Source organism: Felis catus, chromosome C2 (genome assembly GCF_018350175.1).
Source record: "Felis catus isolate Fca126 chromosome C2, F.catus_Fca126_mat1.0, whole genome shotgun sequence".
Classification (NCBI taxonomy): Eukaryota; Metazoa; Chordata; class Mammalia; order Carnivora; family Felidae; genus Felis; species Felis catus.
The window spans coordinates 72,138,137-72,155,719 of NC_058376.1; the positions used below are offsets into that span (position 1 = coordinate 72,138,137).

A 17,583-nucleotide genomic window follows, 5' to 3' on the forward strand; every position below is an offset into this window, starting at 1 on the left:
CAATATACATCAAACATCCAGAATGTACAAATGCACAGAAATGGAAAGTAGACTAGTGTTTGCCAAGGGAGGGGGGAAGTGACTGCTAATGAGTACAGGGTCTCATTTTAGGGTGTTGCAAATGTTCTGGAATTAGACAATGGTGATGGTTGCACAACGCTGCGAGTATACTAAAAACCATTGGTGAATTACATAGTATGTGAATTATGTCTCAATTTTTAAAGTATATCTGTGGCTTATTTTCAGGAAAAGAGAGCACAGAGTATCTTTAAACCTTTTTTAGACATGTTTAGTTTGATAGCTAGTTATCACAGTAATCCAAACTCACTATTCAAAAGTTGAATAGTTTTTATCTTGAATTTATGTGTTTGTTTGCTTATTTATTTATTTACTTATTCATTAACTTACTTACTTATTGCCTCAATCAGAAGGACCCCCCCCCCCCCAGCCGCCTTCTCATCTTGAATTTAAAGTTTGAATCAATGGGGCACCTGGCTGGCTTAGTCAGAGTATGCGACTCTTAATCTTGAGGTTGTGAGTTTGAGCCCCACATTGGATGTAGAGATTACTTGAAAATAAAATCTCAAACAAATCAAAACAACAACAACAAAAAACCAACATAAAGTTTGAGCCAAAATGTCATTCTTGCTTTTCTTTCTTTTTTCCTTCCTTCCTTCCCTTTCTTCTTTCCTTTTCCAGACTACATTTTAAGCAATACATATATCTTGCTAAACCATTTGCTTGGTGTCAGTACAATTTCTCCAAGCAAAAGTCTTGCAAATCAAGTTAGTTTTATGTGCAGATTCTTATAAAGAAGAAATAATGTCTATAGTCATCTAACATGATGATTTGTCAGTACTCAAAATAAGTCAGTTTTCCTGTAACAAGAATCTAATTAGTTTTGGAGTGCACTTTTTAAAGAATTTATTTTGAAAGAGAGTGGGGGAGGGACAGAGAGAGAGAGAGAATCCCAAGTCAACACCATGCTGTCAGTGCAGAACCCAACTGGAGGCTGGATCCCATTAACTGTGAGATCATGACCTGAGCAGAAATCAAGAGTTGGTCACTTAACTGACTGAGCCACCCAGGTGTCCCTAGAGTGCACTTTTAAAAACCATTTGTGTTTTTATGTGTTAATTTTTCATAACTTTTAGCTTTAAGTTTATTTATTTATTTTGAGAGAGACAAAGAGAGCACACGTGCATGCAGGAGCATGCAAGTGGGGGAGGGGCAGAGAGAGACTCCCAAGCAGGCTCCACACTGTCAGCCGAAATCAGTAGTCAGACGCTTAACCGACCAAGCCACCCAGGGGCCCCCATAACTTTTACCTTTGAAACCGTTTCTTACAGAAAAATTGCAACACAACTAAAAGAATGCCCATCAATTCTTCACCTCTGTTCACCAATTGTTAAACATTTTGTCATATTTGTTTTCTTTCCCTCTCTCTCTCTATTTATTAAAAAATATATATATATATTTCTGAATGATTTGAGAATAATGTTGCAGACATTATGCTCCTTTACTTCTAAATAATATAGTGTTTTTTTTCTAAGTATAAGGATAGCCTCTTACATAAATGTAATCAAAATCCAGACATTTAACTGGATGCCCCTTTACTTCTAAATAATATAGTGTATATTTTCTAAGTATAAGGATAGCCTCTTACATAAATGTAATCAAAATCCACACATTTAACTGGATCTCCACCATAAAACTGTTATTTTCACCTTTGCAAAATTAGTAAGGAATCTGTAGAGAGATAGTTTAAGGCTACTGTCTTGTTTCCCAACAAATTTTTGCTCTTCAGTTTTCCTTTTCCTTGATAAGTCTTGCCTATAGATTGCACTTGGAAAAATACATTGCTAGCTTTCAGATTTCAGCCACTGTCTCTAATTTTCAGGTAGCATCATGAACCTTGCATGCATCTATTATCCAGTTTTGTCCTTTGGGTTTCAAACTTATTAAAGAGCAAGTCCTATTTTAGTTGGCTCCTTTTTGTTGGCAAGATGCAACAGTAGGGCCAGCCTTTGAGGGGTGTTGCGGGGTACTATCATGAGAAAACATGGAGGTTGGAAATGGATCTGACCCTGCAGGAGAACCATCAGGAACCCTAGAGGCGGCCTCAGAGCCCATTCTCACCACCCAGCCTGGAGGGCCCATCCTCCTGTCATTCTTCCTATCCTCCCTTCTCTGATCTCTGTTGAGACGAATGTTGACCGTTTTCATTCTTTTCTGTTCACACACCTTGTCATCTGACTCATAGCTTCTGCTTCCTCACAGCAAGATCCCTCAAAAATTCAATTCTACCTTCTCTCTGTGGCTTTTAGTTCCAATTTCCACTGCCAATGACCTAATTGTCTCCCTTGTCTCTGCGTTGGGATCACTCATAGGGTGCTGGCTGCATGTAAAGATTGACCTCCTCTGGTCAGATGCTTCCCCAAGATTCTATTAGCTTGTTGGAGGTGGAGGTGGAGGGATAGGTAGAGATGGTGGTGAGGTTATGTGTCTCCCTTGAGGGCTGCCTCGCCAGAGGGACTGTAGGTGTGGTGGACAGAGCTATCGACCTGGACAGTGGAAGTTATATTAGTACATCAGGTCAGAACACGTGATCTACCACTCTAGGGCTCTTTTCAGATAAGAGAGAAGCAGCCTGGAAGCTCTCATTTGAATGTCAAATGTTCCAATTTTCAGGATATCTTTAAGGTTGATGTGTATGTGCATTTTTAACTTAACAAATGTTTACTGAACACCCTTCTGAGAAGAATATTTGAAAAATATATGTTCCAGAAAATGCTGGGACAGAAAATTACCATAATTCCCCCTCTCCCTTTAGAAACCCCAACATTTATTTCATTTTCCCTATTTTTATTTTGAAAAATTTCAAACTCACTGGAAGGTTAAAAGAAAGTATCATGCTAAATTTATCAGTTGGTAATATTTTCTTTAATTTTCTTCCTTCCTCTCTCCCTCCCTTTCTCTCTCTTTCTCTCTCAGGCCATTTGAAAGTAGGTTATATAAGTTGTAGACATCATGAAACTTCACCCCTAAATACTTCAGCGTGCATTTCCCAAGAATAAGAGTACTTTCCTACATGACCAAAAAGTCATCACCGCACCTAAGAAAATCAGCAATAATTCGATAGTATCATTTGTACATAATACCATCTGAAAGCACATTATTCAGTACCTCAGTTGTCTCAAATTTTTCTTTTAGAGATTTTTAAAAATCCAAAATCCACTCAAGGTACATGCATTACACTTGGTTATTATGCTTCTTTTTTTTTTTTTATGTTTATTTATTTATTTTAAGAGACTGAGAGAGCGTGAGAGGGGGAAGGCAGAGAGAGAGGGAAAGAGAATCCCAAGCAGGTTCCACACTGCCAGCGCAGACCCCGACGTGGGGCTCAGCCTCACAAACTGCAAGATCATGACCTGAGCCGAAATCACGAATGGATGCTTAACCGACTGAGCCACCCAGAAGCCCATTAAGCTTCTTACTCACTTGTAATCAAACCTCCCCCTTTTCTCCTCCACTGCCTTTTTTTTAATTAAAAAAGTTTTTTTAATGTTTTTTTTTTTTTGAGAGAGAGAGAGAGACAGACAGATCACAAGCAGGGGGAGGGGTAGAGAGAGACAGAGACACAGAATCTGAAGCAGGCTCCAGGCTCTGAGCTGTCAGCACAGAGCCCAGTGAGGGGCTTGAACTCACCCACTGTGAGATCATGATCTGAGCTGAAGTCGGATGCCACCCAGGCGCCACACCTCCACTGCCTTTCTTTCTGTTTCAAGACTTTGACTTCTTTGAAGGGCCCAAGCCAGTTGTCTTATAGGATGATGTATAGCCTGGATCTGTCTGATTGTCCCCTCATGACTGGGTCCAGGGCAAACATTTTTGGCAAGCGTACTGCCAAGATGGGGCTCTGTGTTTCCCCGGGTGCCACATCTGGAGGCTCAGAGTGTCAGGTATTCTCACTACGGGAGATGCTAAGTTTGAACATTTGGCGAGGGCTCAAGTCACTTCAATTTTTTGCTACGATCAAAGAGACCAAAGCTGTTTGCCTGGGGCTTTCAAATACTTCTTGGTAGTAGGAATGATTTGAAGTGTTCACAGACTGGTGTTTCTGTTTTTTATTATCCATTCTCTGTGGTGTGTGACCAGCTGCCCTTCCCTCTCTCCCAGGATCCCAGGTGGGATTTGCTCTTTTCTTTTTAAACAAAGGCAGACTCCCTTCCTGTGGAAGCCTCTAGCCAGCAACTGTACCTTTCTTCAAGGGTGTCAACGTCACACACTCACACCCCACGCTCTGCCTCTAGAGATTTCCTCCCCTCAGGCCAGTCTATAAATATTTGTTTCTGAGACCGGTACCTCTGAGAGTTACCATCTTTCTCCGAAGTCCTCTTTCTTTAAAGCATTTTCAGCTATTTGATTACTTTGAGGAGGAAATTCTCAATGACATGCTAATGTATGTATCACATTCTTAACACTGACGGATCGCGCCTTTAGCAAAGAGCGTGCAGTGTGCAGTCGCAGCTCTGGGGGCAGCGGCTAGAGTAGCAGCGGTGACGGGAGGTGGGGAGGTGAGAGTGTGGGAGTGAGGTGATATTTGGGGTGCCCCTGAATGTTAGAAATCCAGCATCCTTGCCTGAAAATGAAGCGGAGCTCTCCCACGTTCATGTCAGGGTTACTCCTTAGCATTCCCAAACTTTTCGTACGAGGAGATCTTTTTATGGACAGAAATACCTGTAGATTAGCCTTTACTTGTGGTTGTGTTTCACTCCCAGCTGGTTAAGACGTTACATCATGACAGAAAGCTACTTGAAATTAATAACACTTAAAAAAAAAGTTTTATTTATTTTTTGATTAATACAGGAAAATCGACATGCATTTGGAAAACAAGCAGTGTACATATATGTTGAAGTGTTAGGGGGGTCTAATAATACTAAGTGTGCTGCTGCACCCCTGGATGATTTTGATTTTTGTGAGGACAGGGACATGGAAATTTCAGGACTTCCAGAAGCAGAGACCAGTCAAAAGATTTCACTCACCCTCTCCTTCTGTCCTTCGTAAAAGCAAGCAATCTCCCACACGTCCCCTTGCTGAAGCCATTCGTTGGCCTGCATGCCGCCACCTTCTTCCACGAAAGCCGTCCCGAGCCCAGAACTGATGTGGTCACGGGGATGGATATGGAAAGCGCTCACCCAGCGTACAGTCAAGCTGCTGCTGGCAGGATCGGGACACCCTGTCCAAAAGGAGTAAATGTTCCCACCCCTTTCAGCCCACAGGGCCACCTACTCAGTCTTCTTTGACCTTACTTGGCTCAGTGAAGCAGGACCTTTTCCCTCCTACCTTGTGGAAATAGAAAAAGCAAACAAGCACACTTTCTAAAACAAGGAGGAACTTTTACAGCTGATGGGCATTCTTCTTCCTCACTGTTCGTGTTCTCTTGCTGTAGAATACAGTCTCAATTCATGTTGTTTTTGTGAAGTGGATCGGTTTTCACCACTTATTTATGTTCATACTAGGTATGAACAGAGAAAAAATAGACAAAAAGCCATATTGTATTTCTGCCTGAAAAGGAACACTGTGTAGGGTAGCCTGGCTGGCTCAGTCAGAAGAGCACGAGACTCTTGATCTCAGGGTCGTAAGTTTGAGCCCCACATTTGGCACAGAGATTACTTAAAATAAATAAATAAACTTTTTTTTTTTAAAAAAAAGGAACACTGTATGCACATGGGATTGATGTGGGTTGAATCACAGTTTTCCATGATAACCAATTAGAATGCATAGTCTCAAGACCATTGGTTGCATAGGGGATGCCGTTAAGCATCGGAGGTCCTGCTATTTCAAGCACTTCTAAGAGAAGTTTGTGATGACTGCACACAAACAGAATAGTTAGAAGATAAAGAAGAAATGTAAATTCAATACTACGAGGACTTCACTCTAACAGAAGGGTAGGGTTTATAATCTCAATATCTCCAACTCAAATGTGTTACACAGTACAGTACTTACGTCCTGCTAGCACCTGAGTCAATAGTGCCTTGTCTTTGAAAGCTTTTCAATGATCAGAAGCTGACAATCTCTGGCATTAGCCATGATCAGGAAAACCATGACTGGATAAGACATAGAGAGACCTTCTAGAAATTATTAACTGAATAAAAGAATGTAGGATTGTAGATTCTATATAGAAGAGAACAGGACTTACCATTTTTTTGCCTCTACACTTAGAAGGAACTCTTCAATTTTGTTACCTGGCTTAAGAAGATACGAGCCGAGCCTGTTAATGCCATCTGCCTCTCATGTCAGGATCTCAGCTTTCATATAGGGGAGTTTCCCAGTGGTCACCCAGACCAGGAGACGTCATACTTATTCAGACCCTACTTAGAGGATGATTGGCAGTTTCTTATGGCTCCATTTCCTCTGTGGCTCCTCCGTGGTCATAGTCCATGCAATGGAAACCATGAATCCAGGACCTTTTAATTATAGTGAGGGGAGGTTCCAGGTTACCTCATTTAAATTATTAATTCCAAATGGCGCCTGGGTAGCTCAGTCGGTTAAGCTTCTGACTTTGGCTCAGGTTATCATCTCACAGTTTGCGAGTTGGAGCCCCGTTTCGGCCTCTATGCTGACAGCTCAGAGCCTGGAGCCTACTTTGGATTCTGTGTCTCCCTCTCTCTCTGCCCTCCCTGACTTGTGCTCTGTCTCTCTCTCTCAAAAATAAACATTAAAAAAATTTTTTTAAAGTATTAATGCCACACTCGTGTGTCCTCCATTATAATTATTTTCCTTTCACCTCCCTTTCTCTACCCAAAATGTAGTTGAGGTGATTTGGCTTAAAAAATGGATGTATTTTCTAGAAGATGCCAGAGAGATTGGAGTGAAGTGGGACAGTTACTTATTTGCCACAAGCTTAGATGCTCTCTTATAGCTCACCCAACTAAGGTTAATTGTGAGGAGGGGAAGCAGTCCTGTGCACACAGCAGAGGGTTCATGCGATTTCCAGTGAGATTTGCCATCCAAACTCATCTTGTACTCTTTGCAGCTCCATGGCTCTGAGGAATCCTTCTGCACACTCTTGGAATAGTGTTTCTCACTGACTGGTTGAGAGAGAATAAAAAGCCTTTTATTCTTTTCAGGGTCACTATATACCTTTTTTGTTTAGGACTGATCCAAAGCCATTCTTACTTACATCATTGTATCTGCCAGGGTCCAACCAGGAAACAGAAACACCCAGATTATTTGTTAAAGAGAAAATTTAGTGCAGGAAATTGGCTACACATGAAGAGGCTAAGAAGCTAACCAGCAAATAGACAATCAACCCAGAGGTTAGCAATTTTAGGAAGCTATGATCTTCCCTAGTAGGGGAAGGATAAAGTAGGGAAAGGATGGTGTTACTAGAGTCTAGGAGTCACCAATAGAAGCTCAAGGACTTCTCAGTCCAAGGCAGGGAGAGATGGAAAGATTCAGTCCTCCTTCTGCTGTCTAACTTCCCATAGTTCCTCCCATTGACCAAACCAGCTGGAGGCCAGCTGACACCCAGAGCTTGGGAAATAGGCTTCAGAAGTCAGTTCCCTATGATACAGAGCAGGGTAAGGCATCTATCCGAGGACAAACAGCTCTCAACCAGCATAGTCTTCTGTTACTGGAATTAACCTTGTTCTGGAATTTATTAACATAGAATTTTTAATGCAATCTTCCTGCATACCTTTCACACACCAGTTGGTATAATGATATATTCATTCTTACATCCAGATTTTTCATTCTTTTCCCTTCTTTGTGTAACTTGAATTACCTTGGAGATGACACGTAACAGCCACTCAACCAGCTCAATGGTGTTTGAAACTCATAAATAATAATTATGTCATTAACTACTTTCACAGTTAATGAAGCACTTTCACATATACTGGTTGATCTCATAAAAACTCTGAATAGTTATTATTATCCCCATTTTATGGATATCGGAGTCTTGGAGACTTTATATGAATTGCTTGGAAGCTTTATATGAAGTCTGCTTGGAGACTTTATATGAATTGAAAAACAAATCCTGGAGCCAGAATTCAAACCCTGGTCTGTCTGGCTCTAAATCTGATAATTTTTCCATGCTGCCTCATGAAAGAAGGAGTTGCCCAGAGGGAACAACAGTAGTTTTTCTGGGCTGGTTGGCTGATTTTAGGAGGAAGGAGAAAATATATTTTAAATTTGCAAAAATTTTCTCATTGACCCAGAAATTAAAATTATGCTCAGGGCATGACTTCGGGCCTATCTAACATTCCAGTCTAAAGAATTATATTCTCCCTGAAGAAATCACAATCTTTCCCTGTACATATCTAGATTTGGCATTTCAGTATAAATTGAAATGGCTCTTCTAGAAGGGTCATTGTCACAGCAGCATCTACCATCCCAAGCCTGACAGAGGGGGTGAGGGAGGAAGGCAGTGGGGAAAGTCCTTGGTTTCCATTTCCCTGTCTGTTTTCAATAAAATATAGGACACCCAGTGAAATTTGAATGTCAGGTAAACAATGAATTTCTTTAGTGTAAGTATGTGCCAAATATTGCATGGGACATATTTGCACTAAAAAGTTATTTATTGTTTATCTTACATTCAAATGGCATCTCGTAATTTGCTAAGTCTGGCAGCCTTATTTCCAGTTGGGCAGTGATCCCAAGGTTGTTTTGTGTGTGTGTGTGTGTGTGTGTGTGTGTGTGTGTGTATCCTGTGCAGATCCTAAGGACAAAGCCCATATGGCTCTGCTTCTGCCATCTGTGCCCTGTACATGCCATGAGGTAGTACTTCCTGCACAGGTGCAGAAATGGAAGGAGGGCCGGGAAGGGGATTCCCAGTGTCCAGCAAATACTGATGAATTCTCAATTGGAGGTTCCCTTTGTGGTAAGGAGCGCTGACCTGACCTGAAGTGAAGGTTAAAGTTGATTTACCTGGTTTCGCTTTGCTTTTCTGTTAGTCTGTTTTCACTAGTGAGTATTAAAATCTGACCATGAAGTTAAAGTTAGCCTCAGAGATGTGTAAACTTATTCAAAGAAAGAGGAAGAGGAAGGGGCCCAAGATGGCCTGGGTGTGTGAGGCAGAAAGGTCTGTGGGTCCCATGGAATGGGTGAGGAGGTTCATTTCAGTGCTGGTGCTGCTGGCCTAGGAGAAGCCTAGGGAGCAGGCCCTGTGGTCCCTTCTGGGGAGATGTCAAGGAGAGGACGGAGCAGAAGAAATGCTGGGGCCAGGCACTTGCATCTGTTTGTGAGGAAGCAGAGCTGAGAAAGGAATGTCACTGGGCTATAAGCCCTCCCAATAGGAGGGCAGTCAGTTCAACAGCACCCTCAGGGAGAGAAATTATGCTGGTTACTCATCCTGGAGCTCAGGGAAGGGGACCTCGGTGGGGGCTGCTCTCAGCAGCTGATCTGGAACCTTAAATAAGCCCTTAGTATCTCTGGGCCTTTGAATGTTCTCCTGTAAAAATGCAATGGCAGAGAATATTATATATTTCCATTATGGTTTTGCTTAGTTCTAAAATTATATTGGTATATGTATAATTTTAAGCCTTCTCATGGTTCCTGTTCTGTGTTCACTGGCCAGGTAAGAGGGCTGGCAACCACACCTCATCAATAATCCTTATGATACCTGAAGATTACTTTTCATTTGCCCCTTAGTTTTTTTCTCTTATTCAGGCAAACTATCAAAGTCCTTTTTTGCAAAAGGTTGTATTCAAATGAGTCAAAACCAATGAGACCTACCCTCCTAAAAGCCTCATGTCAACACAGCAATTAGTAACTCTACAGGACCAGAAGCTACAATTAGTATTTCAATCCCGGTTCACCATTCTTTTGTTCATTCATTCATTCATTCATGCAGCAAATATTAACTGAGTTCAGGCAATGCATCGGGCAGATTTGAACTTTGGGAGGAAAACTTCAACAGAACTACAAAATGTGGCAAACTCTGGGTGACCTGAGATCCGGTTCCTCAAGTCCTTTGCCTCTGTCTTCTGTTGGTGGGCTCTTAGAAGTTTCAGTATTCAGCCTCCTGTCCATCAAGTGGTAGAGGCAAAACAAAAATAAGTTCTTGTCAACAGTTGTAGTGAAAGGTTGAAAGTATTGGCTAACTTGAGGTATTTGAATGATCTGTGGGTTTCCACCTCCTGATAGCTGTGGGCCTCTAAGACCAGACATAGCTGGGAACTGGCTCCTTCTACCAAGAGTGCAAAGCAGCCCTCTGGGATGTCCTTTCCTTACTCACTTCTTCCTTGCCCTCTGTCCACAGTGCTACACTTGAGATGGAGTTACTGCCCCTCTGGCTGTGCCTGGGTTTTCAATTCTTGACAGTGGAATGGAGGAATCAAAGTGGAATGGCCACGGCAGCTTCCCAAGGGGGCTGCGAGTTGGTGAGTTTTCCAGGAAACTCTGTCTGTTGGTTTTGTCCTGACAAGGTCTGGTCTATTGGAAGACTGATGTATTGTCAGTCAAAGAGGGCAGGGAATGAAAGAGTCTGAATCACTCTGTAGCTGCCTAGCATGAGGCCATGTGCAAGCTGCTCCTTAACCAAAGGTTCAGATGACACCTGAGAAAGACCAGGCAGTCCCTGCCCATCTTCCTCATACCTGCTGAAGCCAGGAAGCCCCAGAGACAGGCACAGGTTAGTCACCTGAAACAAGAGCACCCTGTTAAAAATCTGGATGATTGAGCTCTACTAATGGTATCAGAATCCCTGAGTAGGGCGTAGTGAAATTGGATAAGCCCTGACTCAGAGCTTGTATATGAGCCAATAGCAAATGTTCAAACAGCTGTACTGCAGAGCAACATTCTTGATCACATTCAGGCTGAAGACGATCAAGGGAGTGGATATCTGAGCTTTTACAGTTTACCCTCTCCAGGGCTTTCAGCCTCTATCTGGAAACAGACCTGGCTCATAACAACTGGGCACATTTCTGGAAATTTTCCCCCTTGCCTATAAGTCAAAAGTCTGCTTGAGAAACATATATTTCATAAACATTCCTTGAGTCCTATTATATACTAGGTACTAGAAAGACAAATTGGATGTCGGGGTTAATACCTACAATCAGAATTGTATTCTTAAAGCTGATAAATTTAAAAAACCCAGTTGGTCATGGTTCTTAACCACCTTTAGTAACCTCTGACCACTATGCTGTAGTATACTCTAGTACAGAGTGGGGGTTATGAGCCAGACCAGGTTTAAATCCCAGCTTGGGGCACCTGGGTGGCTAAGTCGGTTAAGCGTCTGACTTCAGTTCAGGTGGTGATCTCACAGTTTGTGGGTTCGAGCCCCGCGATGGGCTCTGCGCTAACAGCTCAGAGCCTGGAGCCTGCTTCAGATTCTGTGTCTCCCTCTCTCTCTGCCCCTCCCCTGCTCGTGCTCTGTCTCTCTGTGTCTCTCTCAAAAGTAAATAAACATTAAAAAAAAATTTATTTTTTTTTCAACGTTTATTTATTTTTGGGACAGAGAGAGACAGAGCATGAACGGGGGACGGGCAGAGAGAGAGGGAGACACAGAATCGGAAACAGGCTCCAGGCTCTGAGCCATCAGCCCAGAGCCCGACGCGGGGCTGGAACTCACGGACCGCGAGATCGTGACCTGAGCTGAAGTCAGATGCTTAACCGACTGCGCCACCCAGGTGCCCCTTAAAAAAAAATTTAAATCCCAGCTTGCTAGCTGGTGACATTGGTGGGGGGGGGGGGGGGGGGATCTGTGTCTCAGTTTCCTCACCTGTAAAATATAGAATAGTGGCACCAACCAATAATACCATAACACTGCATTGCTATGATGATTAAATGAGCTAGTGTATATAAAGCACTCAGAACAGGGCCTTGTTTGTACTAAGAGCTATGTGTTTTATCTGTCATTATTGTTGTTAGTCTCTGTTACTACAGACTTCCATTAATTCCTTACAGAGGCTATTAAAAATTAACTTCAGGGCCGCCTGGGTGGCTCAGCTGGTGAAGCATCTAAATCTTGATTTTTGGCTCAGGTCATGATCTCATGGTTCATGGGATTGAGCCCCACATCGGGCTCCGTGCTGACAGCTCTCTCTCTCTCTTTCAAAATAAATAAATAAATATTTAAAAACAACATTTAAAGGTTAACTTCACAGGGGCGCCTGGGTGGCGCAGTTGGTTAAGCGTCTGACTTTGGCCAGGTCACGATCTCGCGGTCCGTGAGTTCGCGTCAGGCTCTGGGCTGATGGCTCGGAGCCTGGAGCCTGTTTCCGATTCTGTGTCTCCCTCTCTCTCTGCCCCTCCCCCGTTCATGCTCTGTCTCTCTCTGTCCCAAAAAAAGTAAATAAAAGTTGAAAAAAAAAAAAAGGTTAACTTCACAGTAGCTAAATCAAGAGGGAATCAGAAAGTATGAGTTCTTTGATAGCCTTTCAGGGTTCAGGCTAGACTGCCTGTCTGACCCTCTCCAGCCTGGTGGGCAAGAGCAGGGGTCAGCTGCCAGGGGGTTCAAAGAGTGGATCACCCATGGCTCTTGGAAGGCTGAGAGTTTGAGGGTCCAGGTATCACCGGTGCCCCGCCTTGCCTAAGCCACATGTTATCATAAAGTGGACATGGTGAGATTTTCTTGGGCTCTGACAGCCACGTCGTCCTTTTGCAGCTCTTTGGTGGGGCCACAGGGAATTGCAGAGGTTGACCCCATGCTTACAACAGCTGTGGTGAGACAGGGTCTCGGGGCTTGAGGAAAGCCCCTCACCACAACATTCTCCAGAGAGTCCCTGTCAGGGGGAGACCAACACTTACACAAATAAAGAAATGCACCTTGTTTCTGCATGGAAGGATTCAATTTTGTAAAGATGTCAGTTATCCCCCAATTAACCCATAATTGTAATGTAATCCCTGTCAAAATTCCAAAGACTTTTGAGGGGAGGGGAAGTGTGAAAGGAACTTGGCAAATTCACTCTGACGTTCATCTGGAAATTAAAAACAACTCAAACGTGCAACAACAGAGATTAATTAATCAGATCTTGCTAATCATTATAGCTAACATTTATTAAGCACTTATGTGCCGGGTTGTGTATTAAGTGTTTTACGTAAACAATCACAAGGGGAAAAAAAGCCCCTATGAGAAAATTACAAGTATAATTTCCATGTTACAGGTGGAGTAATGAAGGTCCTAACTGGTCAGGGAACCAGCCCAAAGTCACCCATTTGATAAAAAGCAGAACCAAACTGGACTGACCCTAGAACTCTTGCCTTTAGCCACCGTGCTATTCATGCAACAAACTGATATAGAGTTATATAACAGGATGTGATCAAATGTATTTTTATTGCCAAGATGCTCTGTCTATACATATTATCAAAGGTGGTAAAAGTAGATCACTGGACAGTTTGCAGAGTATGGGCTCATTAAAAAACTTTTTTTTCGGGGCACCTGGGTGGCGCAGTTGGTTAAGCGTCCGACTTCAGCCAGGTCACCATCTCGCGGTCCGTGAGTTCGAGCCCCGCGTCGGGCTCTGGGCTGATGGCTCAGAGCCTGGAGCCTGTTTCGATTCTGTGTCTCCCTCTCTCTCTGCCCCTCCCCCGTTCATGCTCTGTCTCTCTCTGTCCCAAAAATAAATAAACGTTGAAAAAAAAATTTTTTTTAATAAAAAAAAAAAACAAAAACTTTTTTTTCAACAATCATTGACTTTGTCCTACTGACCAATCCTGGGAAAGGAATGTCATTATTCTCCTATCTGATCACTTAAAACTTTTTTCCTGGACACCTGACACCCTGTGACTGATTGTTTTTGCCAGTCTTGTAGAACATTGGGATGCGTTAAAACATCCTAAGGCCTGCGTGACCTCTGCCATGAGAACAGGGTCGTCCCATCCATCCTGCCTCCTTATGTTGCACAGCTGTCGTAGAACACATCCAGGAAGAGCACTGACTTGGGCATTAGAAGTTCTGGACTCCTGTCCCTGCAATGCCACTGGCTCTTCGCTTCGCTCCAGACCCCACTTCTCTGTACAATTCAGGGTGATGTTGAGGACTGAAGTCCTTTTAAGCTGTAATATTTATCAACCCAGAATGTAAAGGAGCGTCCCAGGCAAAACTCCTTTGGGTGACATGAAGATGCCACAGCATGTTGGTTGTTTTGTGCTAACCCTGTTGGACACACAGGTGTTAGGGTAATAGCGATAACAATACAATAGCGACCGTTTACATTAATGGTGTTTGCTGTGTGTCAGGCTCTGTGCAGCCTCTCACCTAATCTCACTGCAATCCTCTGGGCTAGCTACTCTCTATCTTCATCTCCGTTTTTTCAGAGGAAATAACAGACTTAGGTTAAGTTACTTGCCCAAGGTCGTGTAGGAAACAAATGGCAGAGGTGGGATTCAAACCCGGATTCAAACCGGCAGACAGCCCTGGTCCTCAGTCCTTCTCACAGTCGAAACCAAACTGCAAGCACAGTTGTCACCACGCAGAACCCACGACACAGGTGCTCAGATTTTCTCTGACGGCAGGTGTGTTTTAAGTGAGGCCTGGAACTCAGCTCCTAGCTGACTGTTTCAATGTGAAGGTAAAGAACAAAGAAAAGTTCCCTTTTGTTCCACATTTTCCTAGCCTTTTTTTTTTTTTTTTTTAAATTATGATCTCTAGAGTCACTCTCAGAAGCTGCAGTAAAAGTCAAGTGGATGAGTCACATTTCTGTACATAAACTTGTCTGCCTCGGAGGCCCTCCTCCCTGCTGACCAGTGTCTGTCTGATCCTAGGTTGATGGAGTAGCCAATTGCCGAGGGCAGAACCTTGCATCAGTGCCCAGCGATCTCCCTCCCTACTCCCAGATGCTCATCCTGGATGCCAACCCGCTTAAGATCCTGTGGAACCGTTCCCTCCAGCACTACCCTCTCCTGGAGAGCCTCAGTCTGCACAGGTGCCACCTGGAGCGCATCGGCCGCGGCGCCTTCCAAGGGCAGGCCCGTCTTCGCAGCCTGGAGCTGCCCGACAACTCCCTCTCAGAGAACTACAAGGAGACAGCGGCTGCCTTCCACCACCTGCAGGCTCTGCAGAAGCTGGACTTGTCAGGGAACTCCCTGACAGAAGACATGGTGGCCCTCATGCTCCAGAACCTCTCTTCGCTGGAGGCTGTGTCCCTGGCGAGGAACACCATCATGAGGCTCGACGACTCTGTCTTTGAGGGCCTGGGGCACCTCAGGGAGCTGGATTTGCAGAGAAACTACATCTTTGAGATTGAGGGTGGCGCTTTCGATGGCTTGACTGAGCTGAGACACCTCAACCTGGCCTATAACAACCTCCCTTGCATCGTGGACTTCAGCCTCACACAGCTACGGTTCCTCAACGTCAGCTACAACGTCCTGGAATGGTTCCTGGCGTCAGGGGGAGAGGCCGCCTTTGAGCTGGAGACGCTGGACCTCTCCCACAATCAGCTGCTCTTTTTCCCACTCTTGCCCCAGTGCAGCAAGTTGCACACGCTCCTGCTGCGGGACAACAACATGGGCTTCTACGGGGACCTGTACAACACCTCTTCGCCGCGGGAGATGGTGGCCCAGTTCCTCCTTGTGGATGGCAATGTGACCAACATCACCACTGTCAACCTCTGGGAAGAGTTTGCGTCCAGTGACCTTGCGGACCTACACTTCCTGGATATGAGCCAGAACCAGTTCCAATACCTGCCTGATGGCTTCCTAAAGAAAATGCCTTCCCTCTCCCACCTGAACCTCAACCAGAATTGCCTGATGACGCTCCACATCCGAGAGCACGAGCCCCCAGGGGCGCTCACTGAGCTGGACCTGAGCCAGAACCAGCTGTCAGAGCTGCACTTGGCCCCGGGGCTCCCCGGCTGCCTGAGGAGCCTCCGGTCATTCAACTTGAGCTCCAATCAGCTCATGGGTATCCCCACTGGCCTTTTTGCTGATGCCAGTAACCTCACTACAATTGACATGAGCCACAATCAGATCTCACTTTGTCCCCAGCCGGCTGGCTTGGACCTCCCGGCCCCCCCAAGCTGTGTGGATTTTAGGAACGTGGCGTCTTTGAGGAGCCTCTCTCTCAAGGGCTGCGGGCTGGGGGCATTACAAGACTGCTCATTCCAGGGGACTGCCCTCACCCACTTAGACCTGTCTGGCAACTGGGGGGTTCTGAATGGGACCGTCGCCCCTCTCCGGGGTATCGCCCCCACGTTACAGGTCCTGTCTCTGAGGAATGTGGGCCTCAGTTCTAGCTTCAGGGAGTTGGACTTCTCTGGGTTTGGGAATCTGAGAGACTTGGATCTGTCAGGGAATTCTTTGACCAGTTTCCCACGGTTCAGGGGCAGCCTGGCCCTGCAGACCCTGGATCTCCGCCGAAACTCGCTCACAGCCCTTCCCCAGGGGGCCGTGTCTGAGCAGCTCACGAGAAGTCTGCGGACCATCTACCTCAGTCAGAATCCGTATGACTGCTGTGGGGTGGAGGGCTGGGGGTCCCTGCAGCGCCTGCACGCCATTGCCGATTCGGCCATGGTCACTTGCAACCTCTCCTCCAAGGTCATTCGCCTGATTGAGCTGCCCGGAGGCGTGCCTCAGGACTGCAAATGGGAGCGGGTGGACATGGGCCTGCTGTACCTCGTGCTCATTCTTCCCAGCTGCCTCACCCTGCTGGTGGCCTGCACCGTCATCTTCCTCACTTTCAAGAAGCCCCTGCTTCAGGTCATCAAGAGCCGCTGCCACTGGTCTTCCATATACTGACCTGGCCACGTGCCAAGATTAGAAATGGGGTCTGTGCGTGGAAGAACCCTTTCTCTGCCAGATTTCCGGATCTGACGCAGAGAACAAATCCAGTGAATTGAGGTTTAAGTGAAAGTTTAAAATGTTTCCAGCCCTTAGTTGCCCCACGTTCTTCTTCCATCGTTGTGAATCATCCTCATCATCCTAGTAAAATATTTATTAAGTGATGTTCTGTGAAAATAAAACACGTGTCTCATAAATATTTTTCAAATCAAACTCGCCTTGTGTTTTTTCTTTCTTTAATGTTTTTTGGTAGTTTCACTTAGATTACTTTGCAGTGTCCTTCCCTTGGTGACATCCATGGAGCTGGCTAGAAAGGGTGCCAGTTCAGGCAAAAACAGCCCCAAGAGCATGTCCTGTGGGTGGCGAGAGACAGTGCCCCGGGGGTTCACCAGTTCACCAAGAACAAGAATTTCAGAGCAGAGCCGGGAGTCTGAGGTGAGAATTCTCACCTCTTGTCTTGGCTTGCATTGTCGCTGCAGCCAGAGCGGTCCTGAGTGCCCTGGGTTCACACCTGTGGTCTCTGCAGGCAGGCATGACCCTTTCATGGAAAAAAGAGAACAACACCTGGGCCCTGAGTTCATTCGTGTAGTGAACTGAACACCAGGCGCAGCTCTTGTTTGAGGGAAAGTGAAGAGAAATGTAGAAAGGAGCGACTTCTGCTAACTTGTAGGCAGCCCCCACTCTTCACAAAAACCACAGACAACTACTCAGCCGACTTTGAGTATATGTGCACTCACTACATTCCTAGTTTCCTTCGCCTCCTTCCCTCAGCGAACAGGGAACGATTTCTGTGCTCCTCTGTGGGGAAAAGACAATGAAGACACAGGCCTCGCCCTTTCGGTAGTTTAGAATTTATGCTGT

At 45.0% G+C, this 17,583-nt stretch overlaps 1 protein-coding gene across 2 annotated transcripts in view; it reads left to right on the forward strand.

Moving 5' to 3' along the window:
* Nucleotides 1-16,935, forward strand: part of NRROS (negative regulator of reactive oxygen species) — a 28,133-nt gene extending 11,198 nt beyond the window's left edge. The window contains exons 2-3 of one of the 2 annotated variants that reach the window (XM_003991754.4): nt 10,265-10,385; nt 14,710-16,935. In XM_003991754.4, coding sequence (XP_003991803.2) covers nt 10,278-10,385; nt 14,710-16,680 — 2,079 coding nt within the window. In that variant the 5' untranslated portion in view covers nt 10,265-10,277 and the 3' untranslated portion in view covers nt 16,681-16,935. The remainder of the gene's footprint in view (nt 1-10,264; nt 10,386-14,709) is intronic. The other variant, XM_006936156.4, reaches the window with a different exon arrangement.
* The last annotated feature ends 648 nt before the right edge of the window (nt 16,936-17,583 follow it).